The sequence below is a fragment of the Thrips palmi genome, unplaced genomic scaffold (genome assembly GCF_012932325.1).
Source record: "Thrips palmi isolate BJ-2018 unplaced genomic scaffold, TpBJ-2018v1 HiC_scaffold_16, whole genome shotgun sequence".
NCBI classification, from domain to species: Eukaryota; Metazoa; Arthropoda; class Insecta; order Thysanoptera; family Thripidae; genus Thrips; species Thrips palmi.
Window position 1 is genome coordinate 11,750,805 of NW_023144625.1, and position 24,175 is coordinate 11,774,979.

General features: G+C 62.9%; 1 protein-coding gene across 3 annotated transcripts; it reads left to right on the plus strand.

The window, feature by feature from the left end:
• The first annotated feature begins 533 nt into the window (after positions 1-533).
• LOC117642842 (protein limb expression 1 homolog) lies at positions 534-23,973 on the plus strand. 3 transcript variants are annotated; one of them, XM_034381432.1, is made up of 5 exons: positions 534-735; positions 19,870-20,033; positions 20,517-20,657; positions 22,318-22,526; positions 22,630-23,973. In XM_034381432.1, the coding sequence occupies exons 1-5, from the start codon at positions 534-536 to the stop codon at positions 22,853-22,855; spliced, it is 942 nt and encodes a 313-aa protein (XP_034237323.1). In that variant the 3' UTR covers positions 22,856-23,973. The 3 variants fall into 3 exon arrangements, with proteins under 3 accessions (XP_034237323.1, XP_034237324.1, XP_034237325.1); XM_034381433.1 differs by having other exon boundaries at positions 22,645-23,973; XM_034381434.1 differs by lacking the exon at positions 534-735 and adding an exon at positions 5,040-5,130.
• Positions 23,974-24,175: the final 202 nt, after the last annotated feature.

Consider the following 24,175-nt stretch of genomic DNA (forward strand, 5'->3'; position numbering starts at 1 on the left):
TCCATCCCGTCACCGCCGTCGTCGTGGTGCCTCGTCTCGCGCACCCTCCGCCAGCACCACGCGCTCGTCGCGCCCCGCCCTGCGATACCGCGCCCCGAGCGCCCCGATGGGGGCAGCCCCAGTGCAGTGCAGTGCCGTGCCGTGTGGTCACGTCCGTGACGCGTGCGCGTGATGTGAGTGACAGTGCCGCAGTGTCCGTCCCGCTAGTGGGCGGAGGCACCCAGTGGTACCTAGTGGTACCTAGTGACACCTCCAGGCTCCAGGAGCTCCAGGGGCAGCCGCAAGCCGCAGCCCGCCGTCTCCAGGACGCCCTCTAGGACGCCGTCCAGCTCCACGCCCCCTGTCCGTGCCGCTGTGCCGTGTCGCAGCGGGCCGGTGCAAGTGTAGACATTGCAGCAAGTGCAGCAGCCGCATGGGCTGACTGCGCCGCCGCCGACCCTGCCAGGACTGCCGGCCAGGCCTAGAGGCAGGCCCAGAGGCAGGCCGCCACGGACTACGACCGCGGACGGGTCGCCCGCACGCCGCCCGTCCCGATGCAGCCCAAAACGAAGGCCGCGCCGGCGCCGCCCCCGCCCCTGCCCGCCCAGCGCACCCAGTGCCCGCCCGCGGCCACGGTGATCACCGACGCCCGCGACGCCCGCGACGCCCGCGATGCCCGCGCCAAGCAGGTGCTCAAGGAGGCCGTGGACGCCGTCGTCAACAGCTTCGCGAAGCACACCCAAGGATATGGAAGAGGTGAGTGTGGGGGGTTGCGAGTTGTCTCGCCGGCTCTTGCCTGGAGAGACAAAATTAATCTGGTGTCAAGTTATTTCATAATTCATTCCAAACGATAAATAGGCGGATAACGCAACTAATAAGGAACCTAACCTACCAGTGTCAACAAACCTCATCTGGGAAGTGTCAGGGAAAACGCCAGGGTGCCCGCTAGGCCGGGTGTCCAAGGCGTGGACTCCACGCTGCGTACGCTGCCCGTTGCAGCCCGGTCAAGTTTTGGCACATGAGTCCTCGCGGACGTGGACGGGGCCGTGGACGGCCTGATGGTGTCGCGCCCACTCTCCCGCACCCCGGCCCGGCCCGGCCCGCCCGTCCCGTCGGCCTCTCCGCGGAGAGCGTGTGGGTGTGGGTGTGCGCGGGGAGGACGGGACGCGACGGGACGGGAGGGAAGGCATTTTGAACCGAGGCCAAGTTGGGGGAAATGAGGCCTGGCCGGCCTGGCCCGATCAGCGGCAATGAGATGAGGTTGCTAATTTGCGACCAGCTTAATCATTATCAGACGCTGCCAAACGCATTATCGCTCCCACGCCCGCCCGCCGCCCCGCCTTTGCTCTACTGCGGCACGCTCGCTACGCCCGCCTTGCCAAGTTCGTCGGATTAGATCAGAGATAAGTCTTATTACCTTTTCCCCGCAGAAGAGGGAAATTAAAAAGAGCCCGCTGCTGCTGATGTCGACGACGATGCCCTCCCCGGCCAATATGTATCGAGTCTCGTTCCGAACGGTGCTCAGTCGCTCTGTCTCCATCGCACCCCTACGGGGCCCTGCGGGGCGTTCCAAGAGTGCCAGATAAACAAGGACCAAGGACGACAGCGGCTCTCTCCACCCCGGAGGGACGCGCCACGAGTGCGAGAGAGACAGAACGACGACAGCGCAGCCCTTCGGCTGTCGGCATGAATGGCACGCTGTGGTGGGGCTCCGCGCTCCGCTTCCTCGCCGAGCGTTGGGCCCTACACTGCAGCCGCCCCGCCCCGCCCCGCCCCACCCCGCCCACGCAGGAAGCGGGCCGGCCGAGCTTAGAGTCAGAGTCACGGTGTGTAATGGGGATGGGAGGCAGCGAGGCAGCCCGATGAAGAGACGACCGGGCAGAGCAGGCAGAGCGAGCAGCAGGCCGATTCCGAAATCCCCAACCAACACTCTACACAGCGCTCTGCCTCTGTCGCACTCGTGCGTCCCCAGCGACAGAGCGCTGTTCGGAGGGAATCAGGCGGCCGAGGAGGGCAGGCTGGGCAGGCTGGGCAGGCAGAGCGAGTTGACGGACGAGTGACAGGCGGACGGCCCTTCTCGTCCCCGGAAGACGCGGTGACGCGACCACGCGGCCTGCAGCAAAGCGTTCCGATCTCGAATCCCTGAATCTCGTTGCCTCCCGCGCGATCAAGGGCCCCGATAGAGCAGGCGCTCCGTAAGCCTGGAATTTCCTGATTGCAGAGGCGCCTTGTCATCGGCGGGCACGGGGACGCGGGACACTTTCGAGAAGAGAAGAAAGTGGTGTTTGAATGGAGCATGACGTTTTATGCCTTGGTAACAGTGAAAGGACAAGCGGATGCTCGCAACGCAAGGGCTGCCGTTTTTCGCCTTTTTCGGTCGACTCGACTTCCAGCGTCCAGCGTGTCCAGTGCAGCAGCCACAACCCAGATGTGTTCCTCGGGGGTGCATTGTTAGGCCGGGGTGGGGAGGGAGGGGGTGGATGTAACTGTGGGAACGAGCCCAGAGGCACGCCCGAGGCACGCCCCGGGACCACAGCGACGTGCACGGCGACGACGACCCAGACGAAAGGAAAACAGAGCAACAAGTGGCTTTGCGAATTCCCGAAAAAGCTTCTCAGCAGCAGCAGTCGGTGGCGGCGGCCGGCCCGGCACGCCGCCGTGCAGACCGCTCAGAACGCACGCCACGCCCCGGCCACGCCACGGCCACGGCACGGCTATGCATCGCCTCGAGGCGGTGGCGGGGCAGCGGGGCCGGACCGGCCAGCGTCCATGCCTGCTTGAAGGCGGCAAGGGTCTTGTCGAGTTTTGTTTTATTGCAGGTGGCAGCAGTGCACGTCTCGGCAGCCGCTGCAGCCGCCCATCACGGCACGGCCGTGGCGGGGCTGTGCTGGGCTGTGCTGGGCTGTGCTGGGCTGTGCTGGCCGAGGCGGCCGTGGCCGTGCCCCCAGGTGGGGCAGGGGGAGGGGGAGGCTGGCATGGCCAGGCATGGCCCTCACGGCCTGCTTGGCCACGCCACAGGCACAGCGGCCGTGCTGGCCGTGCTGGCCGTGCTGCAGACCTGCCGAAAAACCGCTATTTCTCGGTAGGCCTGCGAGACAGCGAGCCTCTGTGCACTTTGCGCGACGCGGCGGGGCGCGGGGCACGCCGCTCCGGCAGAACGGTGGACGGTGAGGGAGAAGGACCCGTGGACCTTGCCCTGGATTCTGGATTCCCTTGTTCCCACCAAAAGGGGGGCCGGGCCGGGCCGGGCCGGGCAGTCGCTGCGTTGCTTAGCGGGACTCGTCATAAACGTCGAATGGCAGCATGGCAGCGCGCCGACGGCGTGTCGTCCTCCTCGCCCTTCTCGACGAGGGACTGCTCGACTCGCCGGACAAAAGCAGCCGTCCAGGCCGATGTCCGTGACGACACCCGTGACAGCGTTCGTGACGCACGGCGAGCCTCGACGCGGACGTGCCTCAAGAGCCTACAAGAAGTAGTGCGCGAGGGTTGCGTTCGCACCGAGGAGGACGCGCCCTGGCGCAGGTGACGCTGGCCGCGCCGGGCGGGGCTGCCCGTCAAGGAGTCTCGAACGCGTCCCGGGGATCTATGGGCGAGACGGCGAGGCGTTGTGAACAGGTCGCGGTGGAAATACGCGCATCCGATTGGCTGCGCGGGGCGTGGCGGGGCGTGGCGGGGCCCCGCGGCGCTAGGGCATGGTGGAGCCTAGACCAAGGCCTCCACTCGACTCCCACTCGTCCTGCTGGACGCGCGGGTTCCTAGGTCCTCCGACGGGACGCTTGGTGCTAGGAATTAGGTCAGGCGCGGTGGCGGCCCTAGGCGGCCCTGGCCTGGTGCAGCTTGCTCGGCCAGCTCTGCGTAGCTCTGCGTAGCTCTGCGCCGCTCGAGTGTCTCGGACAGTCCCGGACGGCTCGAAATTCGAACTGCGGTGCGAATCGAAGCGCGGCAGCAGCAGCAGGAACCCTGCAGCGCGGCGCCCCAGCCCGAGGAAAAGCGTCGCCGGCGGTCGCCGGTTCGATCCCGTGCCGCGGCGGGAAGGGTAAAATGGCCCTGGCCTGCTGACACGCCTCGTCACGCCGCGACGACCTGGAGGCCCCGTGCCACACAGTGTGCCACACATTCCTGGAGGCGCCACGACAAGCCGAATACGACCGATAAGGCGATGGCCTTTACGAGGAGAAATGCGTTGCTCCGTCTGAAAGGACTCTGTCTCTCTCGCACCGACATGGAACGCCAAGGAACGCCCCACGAGTGCGAGAGAGACGGACTGCTGGGGGCGCCAGGCAGCGCCAGGACGCGAGCACGGCCCACGACGCACCGCGATGCACTGACAAGGTTTTGAGAACGCCCGGCTCACGTCCAACGTCCTCGTCCTCGTCCTCCTGGTGTCTCGTCACGAACAAGCTTCTAGAATATCCGTCCGGGTGCGTTTCTGTCTCTCTCCCTCTCTGTCTGTCTCTCTTTCTCCGCCCGGACCGGGTCGGTCGAGCCGTGAGTGGCTGCGTGGCTTTTTACCGCGTGATAGCGGTGGAGTGTCGAGGGTCGCGACGGTGAATGGTTCCGTCCCCTTCTCTGTGATTGCTCTCTAGATCGGATTCAGTTTCCATTATCCCCAGTGTAGGATCGAGAGTATCGAGAGAATCGAGAGTGCGCCGAGGAGGCCAAGCTAAGAGATTATGTCGTCAACACTTTTAGTGTCAGACGTTTTTTTTTTTTTTTCAAAATGTTTCTGGGGGAAAAAGTGTGAAAGCATAAATGAGGGTGTTGCAACGAGGCAACTTTTGGTGGAACGGTCCTCTTTACGGTCACATTGTGGTCATAAACACCTTTTCCCGGCCGCGAGGTGCCAGGTGCCGAATGAGGAGGGGGAAGGGGGGAGGGGCGAGTCCACGTCGGACAGCTTTACGGTGTAGTGAGCCATCGCGTCTTTTCTGAAGAAAGTGCACGACACGACGACTCCCACCTGTCTTTTCCGTTTCCCACCCGTGTTGCACAATAAACGGGCAGCGGGCGGCAGTGGCGGCGATCCGGTGGCAGCGCACACAGCGCACCCTACCGGGCCTCGCAGAAGCTCCATTATGACACAAGTGTCAACCCCACTCTGCTAACTGCGAGGCGGCTAGGCGAAGATTGGCATGTTTATGGCCCGCACAGGTAAATACGGTAATACTCCAGCAAAGCGATTCGCTGAATCGAGAAGCAGAGAACGGAGAAGAAGCAGAAGAGGCGCATTGTCAAAATTGGCCTCGAAATTGGCCTTTATCCTGGGCAGAGATCGCCCTAGTGTAATGACGACGCTTCGAATGCGCGCATTCTAATTACGGGGCCTTTTAAAACGACCGGCGCGTCGCCGCGCGGCAGGCAGAGCCGGCAGAGCTTGTTAGAACGGTGGGAACTGACGTGCGGCCTGCGGGGGAGTCGGCTTTTGGCCTTCGGTCCTTCGGTCATGACGCCGCCGGTTGGCTCTCCGGACTCGTCTGGGCCGTGGCTTGCCGTGCCGCGCCGTGGCGTGCCGTGGCGTTGGTCAGCGCGAGGCTCGGGTTGCTCTGCGCTCCGCAAATGAATAATGAATCTCAGTCTCAGTGCGGGAGTGGAGGAGTGGAGACGAGTGGAGGAGGTCAACGCTCCCCTCCGCAACGCACACCGGCCCGCCGGCCCACCGCCGGCCCACCGGGCCCCGCGAGTAGCATTGTTCTTTTTCGAGCGGTCATTAACGCCCTATCTCGCCCGCTCTCTCACGCCGTTACACGCCGTTACCGCGTCGCGGAGTCATTTGCTCTCGTACTAAATGGCGCCCGGTCAAAGCAAGTGCTCAAAGATCGACGGCTGCTTTCACCGCGTTCTAGATACAAGTTTCAGAAGTCTGCGTCAGGCCTGAATCGTGCCGCTGCCGACCGCCGCGCGCAGAAAAAAAAGGAATGATGAAATGGAGGATCGCCTGCTGCGGTCGGAGGGAGCATCTGACTCACCTGGTGCGCCTCATCAGCAGTTTAGGGGGAGGGGGAGGGGGAGGGGAGGGGGCTTTCCTTTGTTCTGCTGCCCCTCCGCTCCCTCCGCCGGCCAAGCCGTGCGGGCCTCCTCCGCCAAGGGCCCACAGTGGGCCCACAGTGGGCACACGGCAGCACGCAGCACCGCGCAGCACGGCACGCACTATCGAGCCGGACGGCGGCGGTGCGTTCTATGCCAGGCGTGACCGTACGGAGAGAGCAGCTCTGTGCCATGACCACGTGCACACCACTACGAACACAAACAGACAGCTCTGCCCCACACACACACACACACACACACACACACACACACACACACACACACACACGAGGCGCTTAGCGTTGGAGGCGCTTACGGGCCTCCTCTTGTTGCTGCAGTTGGCCCCATATGCTTTGTCGGCCGGCATTACACCAGCCTTGTTGTTGTTGTTGTTGTTGCTGGGAGAGCGTTGGGTGCCGGTGGTGTGAAGGCCGCGACTCTTGGCGCGGTGCTCCTGATCACTGCTCGCCCCCGACGACAGAGCCAACGGCTTTTTCTCACCCGGTTTCCTCGTGTTGAAACAGTAGCGTGGCAAAAAAAAAAGTTTTCTGCAGCTGTTACATTCTTTGCCTACCTACCGTGTAGAGGTTCTCCAGTCCACGATCCGAGTCATGTCATGACTGACCCCTTCGTGGCTCAACCACTTTCTTCTCTTTTCTTTTTATTTTAAGGGAGGAGACCTAACACGGTAGAAATGATTCCCCATGCTGTCCCCTTGCTGTCCAGAAGCTCTTCTCGTTTCGGCGCTCCGAAATTCCCCCAAAGAGCAAAATTTGGGAAAACAAAGACAAAAGGGAAAACAAAAAAAGGGACAAAAGAGCGGAGCAGCGGGTCGGGGAAAGGCCACTGTAAGGCCTGGGCCTGTCTCATCCATTTTGCAGAGTTAAATACGATGACACGGGGAGCGAGACGGTGAGAGGAAGTCGAATCAAAGCAGGCCCAAGCAGGCCCAAGCAGGGGCGCTGTGCGACTGTGCGACGCGGCCGGACCGTTAGGCCTGCGAGACAATCACTTTGCTTTACAGCCGTCGGTGGGTGGAATACTTTTTTTCGTCTTATTTTCCTGTTGAAAGGTTGGAAAATCAGCCCGCTCACTGACGATGACCAAACGCTGTGCCGCGTGACATGTCTTGGAGTATGGATTCTGTAACAAGGAGAACCGGGCAATGGCACGGTATACTTTGTTTGTTTCTTCTAGAACGTTGCATCATGCTCCATGGAGAGCTCATTACCGCAGGGTGAAGGACCGCGCGGACAGCCGAAGCGCGCGAAGCGGCCACAGCCGAAGGCGCCAAAGACAGGCGCGGCGTGACTTGATCCGGGGACGTTTACCTCTATCAGTGACACGGATGGAACTTGGCCGATTTGCGGGGGGGGGGGGAAATGGTCGCTGTCACCCAGCGTCGCTGCGGCCTGGCCTGCTGCGGCACAACAAACGACGCGACGTGGCTCTCGGCTCGGCCCCCTCCTACCCCCACCCCTCCCCCGGCCCCAGTTTGACGCGGTCCTTTCGGTGTGTGCGAGTGTGCGTTTGTGTGGACGGGCAGCAACTTTGTATCTTGTTGACGAGACGAGACGGCGGGCTGCGCCAAGGCTGCGCGCCCCTGAACGGATCGGGGTGGCAGGCGGCAAGGCAGGCGGCAAGGCAGGCGGCGGTGTCCGGCCTGGCCGGGCCTGGCGTCCCACCGCGTCCCGCTGCCGGGACATGAACGCGACGGGGACCAATTTGGACGACCGCCGGCAGACCGCGACACTGATAAGACCGAGCCAGACGCGCAGACGGCACCTCCGGGACTCCTCGGGCGGGCTGATTCGCGCTGCCTCTCTCTCTCTCGCACGCATGGCGCGGGCAGAGCGACGAAAACGCCTCTCGGAGTCAGTCCGCTGCTCTGCGCACCTCCGGGCGTTAGCTTATCGACCGTGAGAGACGAGCGTAATCCCGCGGCCAAGCGTGGAGCGGACGACGCGCCAGCAGACCCGTCTCTGTCTCTCTCGCACCCCTGCCTCGCGCCCCAAGCGCCCCAAGCGGACGAGAGAGACAGAGCAGCGAGAGCACTGTTGGGAATGAGCCCGCTGGCGCGGCGACGCGGCGACGGTGGACGCGGCATGCTCTAACGCACGCGAATCGGTGGAAAGGATCTCGGCGAACACGCAAAGGGGACTCGCTCTGCCCGTCTCTGCCGCCAAGCGCCGCCGGCCGCCCGTCAGCCCGTCAGGCCGTCAGCGTCTGCAAAGTCCAAGATGATGCCTCGGCGGCGTCCTCGGCGTCGTCTCGTCAGCCTCCCTTGCGGCCTCCGCCAGCCCGTCGCGCACGGTTGCCCAGCGGGTGGCCTACCCGGCGACCGGACGGCGCTCCAGCCGCCGCGCTGGGTGACTGCACACTGCACGCCACGGCACAGCTGTCTCTCTCAAACCGCAATGGTCCCTCTTTTCTTTGGCCTGGGCCTCTAGGCCCTGTGCCTTGCAGTGGCCTGCACCTCACCGCCAAGGGGCTCTGGCCGCCTTCGGCTGCTTCGGCTTCTTCGGCTGCTTCGGCTTTGGCTCCACTCCACTGGCAGGAGCAGGCGGGGCAAGGGCAGGGCAGGCCGGCGGACTGCGGACTGCGCCTCGCCGCGCTCCGTGCTGCTGCCTGCCGCCGCCCGCCGCTGCACAGCGATGCCGCCGCGCAATGTTTCGTCGCTCTGTCTCTCTCGCACCCCTACGGGACGCCCCGTGAGTGCGAGAGAGACAGGCCGACGAAAGCGCTCCTCGGAATCAGCCTGCTGGTGGAAACGCAAACCAGTTTGTCGCGAATGCGGCCGCTGGCAAGGCTCCACGGGCCCCCGCGCCCCTCTCCCGCGCACACACACACACTCACGCACACACGGACACACACACGCGCGCGCGCGCGGGCACCGAACGGCTGGCGAGGGCGTGCCCATCCGTTGCCATCCGCTGTCGGCCGTCCAGTAGGTCCAGTACCCATCCCCCCTCCCCTCCACTCCCCACCTTTGACTCCGACCCAGTTTCACCGACCTCGGACCCTGCATGGACCCTGCATCGCGCTGCTGCCCGGTCGGCCTCTCCTCGGATCTCATCGTGTGGGTGCGATAAGGACGAACCCGATCTCCATAGACGGGCTGGCTGGCTGGCTGGCTGGCTCGCGGGCGGGGCGGCCTCGGAAGGCTCTGGAAGGGAGCCGGCAGCGTCGCAGCTACGCAGCCACGCAGACCGGGTTGAGTCATGCCCGGCCGAAAGCCGAGAGCCCCCAGGTGGCTGATTCCGAATCCGAACAGTGGTCTCGTTGCTCTGTCTCTATCGCACTCGTGGGCCGCGGCGCGCCGTGAGCCCGCACAGTGGCTTTACGCCATCGTCACCCACGCTTCGAACGGCCTAGGCCGGCCTAGGCAGGCGCCGCGCACCGCGGAGGAGTGCAAACTTGTGCACTTTGCAGTATGCATTGCGAAATGCTCCACCACGGGGTCGTTGAGTTCCCCTTGCCGCGCGCGAAGCGTCCGCCGAGGTATGCGGCAACCTTTTGTTTGTAAATGTCTGCAGCGTGGGAGACAGCAGGACGTTCTGCAGGGCCTGGCGGCGGCGCGGCCGGCGTCCCCAGGGCCACGGCCTCAGTCCACTCCACGGCCAAGGCTGGCGCGCTGGCTAGAGAGCGCATAACAGTGTGCAAGCGGCACCGCCAGTGCCGTGACCGTGAGTGCAGCAGGCTCGCCGCCCGGCTCGCATCCGCACGCCCCGAGATGGGATCGCCTGGCCCGGGGCCCCCACGCCACGCCCCCGCGTGGCAGACTCGTGCCGAGAGTGCCGAGCAAGCCTGCCTGCAGCCAGCCTGCAGCCCTGCACGGGTTCGGCACACGCCGGGGTCAGAGGGCCCCATCCCATCCCGCAGGCGCATGCAGTGTGGAATCGGGAGGGAGCCACCGGACACGCAATACCGACCCGGACGGCCCGGGCGAGGGGTCACCCTATACCTGCTTGGCCGGGGGGCGGGCTGTGCACGCTTATTGCTAGGGTCGCCACTTGGCGGCTTGGAAGTGTCCGGAGACTTGAACGCGCGTGGCAGCGCAAAGGTCGGCGGTCATTCCGCCGACGCGCAGCGCGCGCAGCAGACGTTACTTGCAGAACGATTCCGAAGTGCGCTGTCGCCCCGTTTGCCTTTCTCGCGCCCGCGCGTTCGGCCCTCTGCGTGCGAGAGAGACCAATCAGCCTGCTGCACCGCGCTGCACGCTCGTCTTGGCGAAGGAGAGCGGGCGAGCGACCCGTCGGCCGCATAACTTGCGCTGTGCACCTGGAGCGGGAATCGATCCGAGGTTATTATTTTGGTGAGGCCCTCGGTGTCCTGGGTCGGTCCGTCGGCCCGCGCACCGGAAACCGAACGAGCCGAACGCGCCGCTGCCGTAGCGTGCCGGGTGCGCCGGCCGTGGCACCGGCCCGGTGCGGGCCACTGCAGCCACGGACCGCGTTGCCTCCAGGACGGCCAGAACGACCAGGAATCCACGGCCAGGACGTAACCACGGTCATTACCGCCACGGCAGAACGCGCCGGCAGAACAAGCAGCATGTGCTGCAGCACCCGCAGGCCGATTCCGAGCAGTGGAGCAGCGCCTTTCGTCGCTCTGTCTCTCTCGCACTCATGGGGAGGGTCAGAGGGAAGCAGAGCGACGAAGCACTGTTCGGAAGAAGTGTGCTGTCGGAAGCCGTGCCGGACGGGCCCCCTCGTGTTCGTCGCCGTGGTGCCCCGCCCTGCGCTTGCCGCGTCGCCGCCGACTCCGTCATCGCCGTCTCCCCGGCGGTGTGGCGGTGTGGCGCGCGCACACAAGGAACCTCCTGGGCAAACACTTGTCCGTGCTCCCTTGTCTGGTGCGGCAATTTGTCCCTTGTCCTGCGCGTGTGTGTGTGTCCATACAACACGCCCACCGCCACGACGTCTGCATGCACACTGCCATGGCGGCATTCCCCCGTGCTCCCTCAAACAGACCTAAGTCCACGGCGGCATCCGCCCCGTCCTCAGCCGCCTGCGCCTCCAGGGCGTCGCTCTGCCTCTCTCGCTCCCCTGCCCCGCGCCCCGTGGGTGCGAGAGAGACGCCCGGCCTGCACCGAGCCCCGGTTTGATGATTATTCAACCGCCAGCCGGCCCACAACAAAGGCCCTCACGTTGCAGAAGGAGTGCCGAGAGCCCCATCGTGGCGGTCTGTGTGTCCGGCACCTGGTGCGTTCAAGGGGCCAGGCCACAGGCCCAGCCCGGCCAGGGTGGCCTGGGGGCAGGGATGTCGTGAGGACGCCGTCGTCGCCTTCCACGGCGAGCGTCTAGACCCGCCTGCCAGCTGCCCTGGCGCGGGGGGACTTGGGGGGGGGGGGGGGGGGGGGCTGCGCGGTGTCCATAACACGGCACGGGGCGCGAGAGAGGCGAGTCCGCGACGGATCATATATCCTCTGCGGAGAATTGATGTGAACGAGACAGGGGCCTTGTTGCGAGCCTTGTCAGTGGCGTAGCTGCCCGGGCCGGAAAAGATTTTTCGTCCGCCTTTTTTCAGCTGTTTTGCATGAAGCTTGATGCTCAATCGGTTTGTCGGCACGCAAATAAATGGCAACTTAAACGCGCCGGTTCAAACTATGTCTGGCCGTCACACCAGCGACCATCGGCGTCCCCACCGTCGTCGTCACGCTGTCCGTGTGGGAGGCCGAGGGAGGCGGCAGCGCGGCAGCATCGGGGTCACGACTCCGGACACCGAGTCCCGGACGGTCCCGGACGGTCCCGGACTCCGGACCGCGCGGCGAGGCGCGCTCGGCCGAGAATGAAGATGTAAATAAATACGCCGTATAACACGAGGGTAATTTCGATCATGTTTCCCCGTGGCGTCGCCAGCCTCGCCAGCCTCGCCAGTCGCCCCGTTGGAGTGCGGTGCGGTCCAGGTCCAGAATGCCGTTTGCACGGACCGGGGCGCCGGGTCGGAATAGAGCAGGGCGGCGCCGCGCCGCCCCGAGGCCGTCGAGGACGCCGTCGCAGCTCGCAGCAGCCCCTGCAGACTGTCATCGCTCTGTCCCTCTCCCACTCGTGGGACGTCCCGTAGGGGTGCGAGAGAGACAGAGCGACGAACCACTGTGCGGATTCAGCCTGCCCGCGGGCCTAGCCCGGTTGGCCGGTTGCTGGATAGGGGCCCGCGGGCCTCCACGCGCCTCGCCGCGGCCCACGGTGCCCACGGTGCCCAAGGTGGCCGTGCAGGCCGTGCAGGCCGTGCCCAGGGCGTAGAGGCCCCACGGCGGCCTGGCGGGGCGCTGCGCGGCGCGGCGACCTACCATAATAACCGTAACAATAAACAAGCCATTGCCCCGGCAGGGCCAGGCAGGGAGGGCCGGCGGGGCGGGGCGCGGTGGCTGCGGCGCGCTGTGGCACGCTGCTGTGGCACGTTCGATGACCCCATAACCGTTTCTGTTTGTTTGTAATTATATGCGTCGCAAATATATTGCTCTATAGTGCAAAATTTTGGGCCGCCCGTAATTTTGTTCCATTTTTCGTCAAAGCGGAGCAACATGCGATGTCGGGTCCATTATGGGTGTACGGCCGTCGGGGAGCCCCGCGCGCCCTGGCCGCCTGTGGCAGCCAGTGGCCGTGGCCACGCCCCAACGGCCAGGCCGACGGCCCGCTTCGAGGCGGCGGGGCGGTGCGGGGCCATGGAGCGGGGCGGTGCAGGCCGTATCGGGGCGAGTTGGAGGCGTCCAAGTGGCGTTTTCAGGTGATTTCGGAGCGCAGCTACATGGCCATGGCCCGGCCATGGCCACGGCCCGCGCCCCAGAGTGATCCAGCCGCGCCGTCAGGACGTCGTCAGGCGTCGTCACGGAGGGCGTTAAGGCCAGGAGGCCGGCCTGCAGGGCTTGCAGCGTGCTTGCAGCCTCGCCAAACCGCGCCGCTCTCTCTCTCATGCGTGATGGAGTACCCCGAGTGTGCTAATTATGAGAGATTACCGCTGCGTTCTGAGTGTTCTGTCCGTCCGGATAGTAGCCCCGTTTTTTTACTCCCTTCGAAAGCGTCCGACAGGGCGGCCCGTGGGGCGGGCGGCTCGGTGAGCTGACTCTGTCCGCTCGCGGGTTAGGTTTGAGGCGGAGGCGGGCGAATCGAGCTGGGCGCGTGGCGCGTGGCCTCTCGCTGTTCGACCAGGCCCCCATCATCATGGTCGCGGTCGTCGTGGTGGTGGACCCGCTTTCCCTTTCGGCCGGGCCGCTGTCGCGATCCTGGTGGCGGTCGGGCACGCCGTCGCCGCGGCGCGCACCGCGCACAGTGCGGTCGCCGGCATGTCTACATATTTATCGAATGACTGTGCTTCCGGCTCGGCGCGCCTAGGGCCACCGCGCACGGCGGCACGGCGGCACGGCGGGCACGGCGCGCACCGGGCAGACCAAGCACGCCGAGCCCCGGAATGTCTTTGAAGCCGCGCGCGCAATCTACCGGTGAAATCGCCGTGCTTTCGAATCTTGCGGTGGCGGGGCGGGCCGGGGCGCCGTGGGCTTTGAACAAGCGCGGCGACTAACGTCTCGACGCTTTTCCGCCAATTGAATCCAATGCAGCAAAAGCGGGGGGAAATGTGTTGTTCGGTCCCGCGACCGGACACAGAAGTAAGCATGTCAGGCGTTGCACGGGTGGTTCGGGTTCTCCGGGTTGTTCGGCACCACGAATATCGTGCGCAGGCCGGCCGTATTTATGGCCCCGGAGTCCCACGGCGGCCACGGCGGCCACGGCAGCACGGGTCGTGGGCGTTGGAAGGAAATATACGTGTGAACTGGGCGACCGGTCGAATCGCTGGGAGCGCGGAGCGGCGCGCTGGAGCGGGGCGCTGGAGCGGGGCAGATTCCTGGGGCGGGGCTGAGTCCTGGAGTGAGGCAGAGTCCTGGAGCAGGGGTCCTGGAGTGGACGGACCATTGGGACCATCATGGCGGGACTCTAGCCGACTCGTAGTCATAGGTCTTCTTTGCGGCCCTGGCCTCTGGTCCCTGGCCGGGGCCTTGCGGGTAGGTTTATTGGAGGCAAACCGACCTGCTGGCAGTCCTGCTGGCAGTCCCGCTGGCAGTCCTGCTGGCGGCGTGGGCGCGGCTCGGCACGGCGGGGCGCTGCCCAAATCACCCCAGCGTCCAAAAAGGAAGGCCCAGTTTTGTTGGCGGGCTGGCGCGCGGCTGTCTGCGCTGTCCGCGAGGCCGTACGAATAAACCCGACGAGATCAGCCCAGCCAGGACAAAAAAATGATAGTTTTGTTTCGTCATGCTACACCACGCAACGCGGCAGGCGCCGCCGAGGCGTGGTTATGGAGGTGATGTCATTTTGTTTTTGAGAATGGGAAGCTGATCTACTAGACCTGGTCGTTTGCTCTCTCTCTCTCTCTCTCTCTCTCTCTCTCTCGCGCGCGCGTGTGTGTGTATGTGAGTGTGCGCGCTTATGCGAACTGCAAAGACCTTTACCAAGCTACCCTCTGTCCATATTCTCGACTTGATGCGGTCACAACGACTCGATCCCGATGAAGATAAAGATGGTCCAGATAGACCGTGTGTGTGTGTGTGTGTGTGTGTGTGTGCGTGCCAGATGGCTGCACACACACACACACGCACACACACACACACAACCAGACCGAGCATTAAACTGTCTGTGGAAATGACAACATTAGGCGTTTGGGTATTCATTTCGAGGCTGCGCCTGGGCTGCGCTGTGCTGCCATCCGTTCGCAGCGGCAAATAAACTTGAGTGAGATATCGCGCGCTGGGGGTCCGCAAAGGGGCAGAGAGAGTGAGAGAGAGAGAGAAAGAGCAGGGGTGGGGGAAGGAGGGCTGTTTGCGCGAGAAAGAGAGAAAAGGACACGAAGACGGGGAGGGGGTCAGAGGTCAGTCACATCATCATTGTCAGGCGATACGAGCAGAGAAAGATGAAGCCGTAAGCACGGGTTGTATATTTCCCCTCGGCCTTCACTCTCTCTCTCTCTCTCTCGCTCTCTCTCGCTCTCCTTCCAGTCGACTCGAAAAGCTATCAAAGCTCGGAAATCCGACAGCGATGCGTTCATTACCGAATGGGAGGCTCGTAAATTTGTGTTCCATTTCACAAGCTAACTCACCTCTTCCCTTCCCCTTCCTTCTTCCCCTTCCCCCTTTCCCCGGGACCCTCTCAATCGCGCAGCGTTCGGACGGTTATGCGCGCGATTTATAAAGGGTGGCCGCGTGTACTTCTTCTTCCTCTTCTTCTTTTCTCAATTCATACATTTCCCTCATTTTTCCCATTCCTCTCTGCGTTGAAGAGCATCATTCCCGGCATCATTAGCGCGAGCGCGAAGTTGCCGCACGTTTCGCGCGCATCTTTCTTTCTTATCTCATCACCGCGGCTCCGCGGCTCGCATTTTTTGCGCCCAGTTTATTTATTTTTACCGCGTAGTGTTGATGGCTACTTGTTTATTAAAAACGCATCTTCTTTGCAAACTCCGGCGCGCCGCCGGTGCCGCGGGGCCTCCGCCTCGCCTTGCCTCGTCTATTGCCTTGCCGCTAGCGCGCTAGCCAAACACGAATATGCAAGCAGCAGAGGCAGCGGTGGGCAGCGGCCAGTGGACACCCGTCCGCGCATCGGCCGCCCCGCCCAGCCGTGCCACGCCACGTCGTTCCGGTCGCGATGACCGCTTCGCCGCGCCCCGCCGCGCCCCGCCCCGCCCCGCCCCGCCGCGCCCCGCCCCGCCCCGCCGCGCCCCGCCCCGCCCCGCCCCACCGCGCCCCGCCCCGCCCCGCCCCCGCCCCGCGGCGCCACCACAGCAGTGCCATCGCGCGACCCGCCCCGCCGCGCAAAGTTGTGAGACGTGTTATTTTGTCAGTCCGCCACTTCCCAGCCACTTTACAAGTCCATAAAGATGGACAAAGTCGGCGACTGTGTTGTTGTTGTTACTGCTGCTGATTTGATGACGGCTGGGGCAGGACCCTATAGCGACGTATCCGGGGGAGGGGTGAGGTGGCGGCAGGCTCGCGGCAGGCTCGCGGCGAGGCTCTCGTCGGGGTGGTTGACCCGAGGTGCACCCTTGATGGTCCTCACGGTGGCGGTCAGCTCGCACTTTGCAAACTGGAGCCGCCGAGCTCGCCGGGCGTACGCTGGAAGTACAGCTAGAGCACTGTACACTGTATATCCGCGGCGGCATGCCCAACCCGGCTTCGCTGTCCTCCATGAGCTGACATTGCAATTACCACTTGCCAGTTCACCTATAAGGTGGCGTCCGGCCTGGGCCCGAAAGGGGCTCGCGGCTCGCGACCAAAAGTGCGCACAGTAGTCCGCCAGAACGTACTTTCCATGCGTGAACGCACGTCGCGGCGGCCAAGGCGGCTGGCTCCAAAATGGACATGTCATTAGTTAGAAAGGCACTAAGGCTGTCCCGGACGGAGCAAATGAAAATGAGCGCGACCCGACCGAACGGACCGAACTGCCGACGTCAAGTCGTGGTCGAGTTGTTTTCCTTCGCAGTGTACTTTCTTCACAGACAGAGCGCTGCGGTGCGCGGCTGCGCGGTTCGCGGCGGTGGCCCGCTGCCGGACCTGCCCCTAGCCCCTAGCCCCTGCCCCTGCCCGCCCCGTCCGACTGTTTGGCATAACTTTGATCCCGTGTCCGATTAGCTCGTTATTAGGTTGTTCCTCTGCCGCCCCGCCGGCCCTGCCCCTGCCCCTGCCCGGGCAGTCCTCGCCGGAGTCCGACTCGCCGGAGTCCAGCGGAGTCCCTGCCGGTCGGGTCGTTGTCGTTGGGTCTGACGGCATCTTTTTGTCTCAGGGCGCGACGCGACGCGCTCCCGGACTGGCCGGCCCGCCCTGGTGGTGGTCGTGGAGGCCGAGGGGGCTACGGGGGTCCCGCGCACCATTATTCCCCCATCTCTGGCCCTATCTGGCGAGCAGCAGCGAGCAGGTGATGATCTGGTCGGGCCAACAACGGCCGCACGAGCCGAGCCCCCCCCCCCCCCCACACACACACACACACGGCAGGCAGGTGCCATAGCGTTACACTGCGATGCAGGTGCGCGTGCTTCGCGCGCGACACGTCGCGGCGACCACTACAGTGTATCGGGCTGGCGGCGCTGGCGGGGGAACGCAGAACGGCAGAATGCGCCCCGGCGGACACCGTAACACTGTAGCACTGTAACGCAGTTTAAGAGCCATGAGGAAGAAACGAGATCTCAAGTGTGGAAGCCTGCCAGGCATTTGTCGCTGCACGCACACCGCGCAGGCCGGGCCTTGGGCCGGGCGCCGCGCTCTCACACACACTCACGCACTGAGCGGGCTTGACCGCACGCCACACGCACGCACGCACCCAGTCACACATAATTGAACGATTCTAGGAAATCGCGTGAATGGAGAAGGTGGCGTGTACTGGGGCGGGGCGGGGCGCGGCACGGCGGGGCGCACCACAGGCCCTGACAGGTTGACGGCGGCAAGTCGCGTGTGCATCGCATCCCCCAGTGCAACCCGATGAGGAAGCGAATGTCGGGAGTCCTCGCGAATCGACAATGGACGCTCTTTCATCCGGTGCGCGGAAAGACTTCGGGAAGTGGCGTCGTCGGTCGGCGGCAGTGGCAGTGCAGTTGGCAGTGCGGTGGCAGTCCCCGCCCGGGCGTTGTGCCGCCTATGGCGGCTATGATTACGGCGAAGGAAAGAGGCGAGGAGCCAGCCCCGCCAGCCCAGCCAGCGCGCCGCCAGCCTCGACGCGCAAGCGGGCTCATTCCGTCGCTCCGTCTCTCTCGCACCCCTACGGGACGCCCCACGAGTGCGAGAGAGACGGAGAGAGGCCTGCCGCCCCGAGTCCCCGAGTCCGAGGGAGGAGTAGAGGTGCAAAGGTGGCTCACCTCTGCCACCGTCTTGTGGCTTCGCTTCGCCTGCTTCGCGACCGCTCTTTGCCGCTGCCTCGGTCTGGCTCGGCCGCTCTGCTAAAGTGCCCCCTCCCCCTTTACCGGCACACCTGCATGGACACCTGGGCTCACACACGTGGCTGACCGCAGCGTGTCACCTCAACGCCCCGCTGACCCTCGTCGCCGACCCCGGTGTGCGCTGGTTCGGTAAAGAAACAGAACAGCTCCGTCGCCCTTTCCCTCCCTCGCGAGAGCGAGAGAGACAGCACTGTTCGGAATCTGCCGACAGTGTCGCGATTCGCGGCGCCGCTGCGGCCATAACACGCGCGGTGTATTGTCCGAGTGCTGGGCGCTGGGCTGTGGCGGCGCGTGGCGGCGCATCATCTTCACCCAGTGTAAGGTTGCAGGCCACCGGTCAGGCCACCCTGCGGTGGTGCCCTTTGCCCTTTGCGCGCCCCTACCGTTGCCCCGCCCCGCCCCGCCCCGCCTCGCCCCGCTTTGCCGCCTGCTTATGAAGCCTCACGGCCTCCCGAGTAAACAAACGAAACACAGTCACGCCCTGCCCGGCCCTGCCCGGCCCTGCCATGCCGGGCCGCCCTAGAGGCTTCACTTAGCGCAGCGCCGGCCGGCATGGAACGCAACGCGGACGGGTACCATGGAAAAACAGGGAGATGATGTGTGTGTGTGCGTGGACGTGCCACTGAAGTCCGTGGGAACCAAGGCCCCTCCCTCCCCCTCCAGAGTCGGCCGGGCCGCCGGGCCGGGCTGGCCACTACTACTGCCCCGCCCTGCCCGCCGGCTACCTGCGGCTAGGGAGCCTCTGGGGCATTCTGGAGTACCTCCATGAGTACCTCCGGGCCGGGACCCCGAGGTACCTCCCAGCTAGGCGGGAACCCGTCACGAGACATCGTAGTAGCTACTCTGCCGAGTGTGTCTACATTTTCATACTTCTTAGCAGGCTCGGACTGGCCCCCAAAAGGCCCCGGCAGATAAGACCGCAAAAGGCCCCCGATCATCACTGTTTTTACCCTTCATGACCAACTTTGTGAGGCTGCCGCTCCCACACAAGTTGCGGTCAATAGCCTTCCCGTACAGGACATGAAAGACTAGGGTCTTAAGAATTCTAGAGCGTCGAGGGAGGCCTTTTACGGCTACTAGATTGGACACAGTGGACACCCAAAGTCAGCAAAATCAGCAAATTTCCGATATTCGACTACTTTTTGACCAACTTGGTCGGAAAATCATTGCGGTCAAAGGCAAAATCGTTGTGGTCAACGTCTTCCCTATACAGGGCATGAAAGAGTAGGGTCTTGAGAATACTAGGACGTTGAGGGAGGCCTTTTACGGCAACTAGATTGGACACAGTGGCCGCCCAAAGTCAGCAAAATTAGCAAATTTCCGAAATTCGACCACTTTTTGACCAACTTTGGTCCCTAAATCGTTGCGGTCAAAGGCAAAATCGTTGTGGTCAACGTCTTCCCTATACAGGGCATGAAAGAGTAGGGTCTTGAGAATACTAGGACGTTGAGGGAGGCCTTTTACGGCAACTAGATTGGACACAGTGGCCGCCCAAAGTCAGCAAAATTAGCAAATTTCCGAGATTCGACCACTTTTTGACCAACTTTGGTCCCTAAATCGTTGCGGTCAAAGGCAAAATCGTTGTGGTCAACGTCTTCCCGATACAGGGCATGAAAGAGTAGGGTCTTGAGAATACTAGGACGTCGAGGGAGGCCGTTGGCCGCTACTAGATCGAAGCAGTGGCCACTCAAATTCAGCGAAAACGGCTACTTTCGGAGATTCAATCACTCTTTGACCAACTTCGTGACGTTACAGGTCACAAATCCAAAGGCCCCGGCAGATTTTTCTGCCTGTCTGCCCTGGCCAGTCCGAGCCTGCTTCTTAGAGCGAACGGACGCAAATATTAAAACTAAATTCTGGCAGCTTTTGACAGGACTTGAACCACCGACCTCGAGAGCTGCTCTTCTTACCGCAAACCGCTACGCTACTGACACCCTGCTGTCCTTGTGCTTGCAGTGAACGTGGTGGAGGCGCTGCAGGAGTTCTGGCAGATGAAGCAGGCCCGAGGGGCGGACCTGCGCAACGGCGCGCTGGTCATCTACGAGTCCGTGCCGTCCTCCTGCCAGCCCTACGTGTGCTACGTCACCCTGCCCGGCGGCTCCTGCTTCGGTAGCTTCCAGGTACTAACTGCCTGGGTTCGATCCCGGCCACGGACCAACCTTTTTTTTGTGTGCTGTTCCTCTGTTCTCGCGGCATACACACATTGCTACATGTTATAGTAGCTTCAGGTCCCGTTATTGAATGCACTCTCCGCGGCGCTCCGCGGGGACGAGGACGAGGCCTGGACTGGCCATCAGGCCGGCTGGGCAATTTACCGGAGTAATAACTTTTATGGGAATGCAAGCTTGCCGGACCTTGCCGGGGCGCGGGCCGCGCGGGCCGGCCAACAGCCCTGTCCAGTAGACACCCAGACATCCGACGGCTGAGGTTCGAACGCACGCCCAAGCCAAGCCGCCTCGTTCCGAACAGGACTTCCTGTCTCTCTCGCACCAGTGGGGCGCCCCGAAGGGTCCCGAAGGGGTGCGAGAGAGACGGAGTGGCGACGCGCTGCCGCCGCGTGGCCGCGCCGCCATTTCTCACAGGTTTGCGTGTTTTGTCGACAGAACTGCCCGACCAAGGCCGAGGCGAGGCGCAGCGCCGCCAAGATAGCCCTAATGAACTCGGTCTTCAACGAGCACCCCTCCAGACGCATCTCGGACGACTTCATCGAGAAGGCCGTGACCGAGGCCAGGGCCTCGTTCAAGGTGAGTGTGCAGCTTGCGGTGTAGCGCGGCACAGCGCCGGGGCCGCCGACAAGGAGTGGTGACGGAAGTTTGATGTTGTTAGGTTAGGTTACGTTAAGTTTCCCTTCCGAGCTCCGACTGAACATTGACTGAGCCATCCCAGCGTTTCCGCTCGCAGTGTCCCTGCCAGCCCTGCCAGCCCGGCCGGCGGCCCCGCAGCTGGGCTGGCTGGCTGGGACTAAAGACTGCTCCACTTGCCTCGCTTCGACAAGTTTGTGTGTGAGACTCCGGCCAAAGTCCGGCTGTGTTAATGAAGCTCCCTCCCTGTTGGCTTCAATTGCACCTCTCTGGCCGCTTTGCCCGGCTCTGCCTGGCTCTGCCGCTCTAGCCTCTAGCCGGGGCACTGGCCAGCGGTCGGCCAGCGGTCCGGTCTGCGACGAGTGTGGACTAGTGACGCCCAGCGCGGCCAAGCGGCCAAGCCAAGCGGGCGGAGCATGGCGAAGCAAGGCGAAGCAAGGCGAAGCAAGGCCTCCGTCCGGGGCGTCCCGTGTGCCGTTGGAACCCGTTCCGCGTCAGCTCTTCATGACCCCTTCCACCTCCACTCCGCCCCGCGCCCCGCCGGTCTGGAATTATGCCTCATAGCGTAATAGGCGCGTTGTCTTTGGAATGTTTTCGTTGTAAAGTTGGCAGCGTTGGCAGCCAGCGCGGCGGCGCTGGGCGGCGCCCCCCACGCCGAACACGCCTCCACTACACCACTAGAGACCCGCCGGCGGCAACGACCGCCTTCATCTCAGTCGCCAAAATACGTCGGCTTTGCGCATCCTGTTGTTTCCACGGTGATCGCCTCGGGCGGTTTGTCACGTCAGCACACCGTTCTTCGAACGACTGTCCACAACTTCAGGCAAATCCCAAAATAAGATGATTTCGCAATAAAAGTTGCCAGGTGCGGGGGACATAAACCATTCGATACACTGAGACCTGCGTTTGAAAGTTGCGATTTGTGTGTGTGTGTGTGTGTGTGTTGCCCTTTGCCTTCTTTGGTAACACTGCCGTCGACGGGAGCGCACCACCACACCACAGTCTTGAACAACTAAGTCAGAGCGGCGACTTCCCTCCCCGCGAACGCCGATGCTCTTTTGTTCCTGCGGGGATGACCCCGGCGGGTCGCAACAGCAGCAAGTGCGCGCGGCGCGGCTCTGCCAGCCGGCCGGCTGATTCCGAGCGGTGCTTCGCCGCTCGTTCTCCCTCGCGCCACCGCGCCACTACGCGCCACTACGCGCCACGCCCCGTGGGTGCGAGAGAGGCAGAGCCGAGTCAGCCGCACTGGCGTTGCCGTGGCGTCGCCGGCGTGCCCAAGTGGCCGAGTCGTAAACATGTAGAGGCCTGGTATTGTTCTGTAAGTGGCCGGCGTGTTGGCGGCCCTGCGACCTACGCCGTGCAAAGCCGTGCCACGCCGTGCTGCGCTGTACGCAGTGCGCCAGCTCTAGAGCGTCTCGAACGTGGCCGCCGCGCCGCCGCCTCGCAGCTGGCCCTCGCCTCGCACCGCGCCATGCTCCCGGGGTCTCGGCCTGGAGCGCCGTGCTGGGAGGCAACCCGGAGGCACGCCTGCCGGCAGGTTGCCTACCCGAGTTGACTTGTCGACCTGACTGGAGTCCTGACTGGCCCCTCTCTTTGTCCGCAGGGCGGGCAGGGCGACCCCCTGGAGGCCGACAACCCCAACACGGGCATCGGCGCCTTCCGCTTCATGCTGGAGAGCAACAAGGGCCGCACCATGCTGGAGTTCCAGGAGCTCATGACCGTGTTCCAGCTGCTGCACTGGAACGGCTCCCTGAAGGCGATGCGGGAGCGGCAGTGCAGTCGGCAGGAGGTGGTGGCACACTACTCCAACCGGTAAGTGTGGATCTCGACCGATCTAGATAGTATCTAAATCTTAGAGTGAAATCTTTGTTACCTGCTCAGTTTCTGCTAGAGTCTGAAAATTATTTCAAATCAGGAGTCTGTGTTCCAGGGCCCTGGACGACGACATGCGGTCCCAGATGGCGCTGGACTGGATCGCCCGCGAGCAGGAGCAGACGGGCGCGCTGGGCCGCGAGCTGGGCCTGGCGGAGCGGGAGCTGGAGGCCGCGCGCCTGGCGGGCCGGGAGCTGCGCTTCCCCAAGGAGAAGAAGGACATCCTCATGCTGGCGCACACGCAGCTGAGCGGCTCGCTGTCCAGCTAGTCGCCGACGACGACGACGACGACGAGCTCCCAGCGCCGCGCCCGCCGTCCCCGAGGGGGCCGCGACCCGGCAGCAAGGACCCTGCGCTCATTCTACTTTGGCTGTGTTATTTCTCCGCTCATGTCACTCAATCTGTACAGCGTATTTAATTTTTTTGCTGTTGATTTAATATTTATCTTAATGTATAGTAAGCTTGCCAGTGATCTTCCACTAGTGATATGTTGATGGTGCGTCCTCCCGCCACCTCTGAGTCGCACCCCGTCGCCGAGTCTCGGAAAGAGGACCGCGCGTGGGCGACGGCATGGCGACGGCGTGGCGACGGGCGGGAGGGGCGTCGCAGGGAAGTTCTGACAGAGCTCAACGGTCTTGCCGCGAAAAGGGAGCTTTTCACGAGATTCGCAGGCTTTGCAGGCTTTGCAAACTTTGTCGGGGAAGTGGCCGTATTGCTGTGTTGCACACCTAACCCGTGCCAACATTAGAAATGTGATAGGTCTTCATGTTTGCTGCATGTTTGACTATGTAGTCTATATTTTACTGTGTACGTATGTACAGAAATGTACTGTAATTTTGTGAAGTCTCGCTTTAGAGGAATAGAATAACTTGTCATGCTTTTACACGGCGCATTTTCGCCGAATCTTGATATTTATTCAAACGGCAATGCTGGGACCCCCAGACTGCGACGTTATTAAGTCGGAACGCCATGTTATGTTAGTTTCTCATGATGCCATTATTGTATTGTTTTCCTTCGATGACACGACACCGACGTCCGTCATGTCGAGAAAGTGTGTAACTTTTGCTGCCGTCACCAAGTGCCATGGGAAAGGGAAGAAAAAGGCATGCCATGAAAAACGCCGTCCTCACCTCGATGGACCTGTTTCCTTTTTAATCGGTCGCCATTGTTCTTTGTGCCTTAAACCTGATGGGTAAAAAAACAAAACAAACGCTCACTGCATTTGGAAAAAGGAAAGTCCCCAAGGGGCCAAATATGTTGTAAATAAATTTTATTATTCGTGTTAATGATCTCATGAATAACACTGTCACTGTTATCTTTAATATATTTGCGAAAATGTGCCCGTGTATTGCTTCTTGTTTCAAATATAATATAAAATTGTCAATCACGTGTGTGTCTCTTTTCTTCTCTTCCCTGCCGTCCCTGACGATGCGCTTCGCTCTGCAAAGCGGAGCCTCCGCCACACTGCAACGTTGGACTGCATTACCTCTGCAACTTTTTTCCCCCGCGGGTTGGCAGCCCTGAGAGTCGGCTCCCAGCTTCCCTGCTTGGTTCCCCGTCGGGTAGTCATTGCATGGGAAACCTCGGGC

Bases quoted from the DNA above. Each gene is read 5' to 3' on its own strand.
- LOC117642842 (XM_034381432.1), top strand. From the start codon at position 534: ATGCAGCCCAAAACGAAGGCCGCGCCGGCGCCGCCCCCGCCCCTGCCC. The intron at 20,034-20,516 runs GTACTAACTGCC...TTTTGTCGACAG, and splicing joins CCTGCTTCGGTAGCTTCCAG to AACTGCCCGACCAAGGCCGA. The intron at 22,527-22,629 runs GTAAGTGTGGAT...ATTTCAAATCAG, and splicing joins GTGGCACACTACTCCAACCG to GAGTCTGTGTTCCAGGGCCC.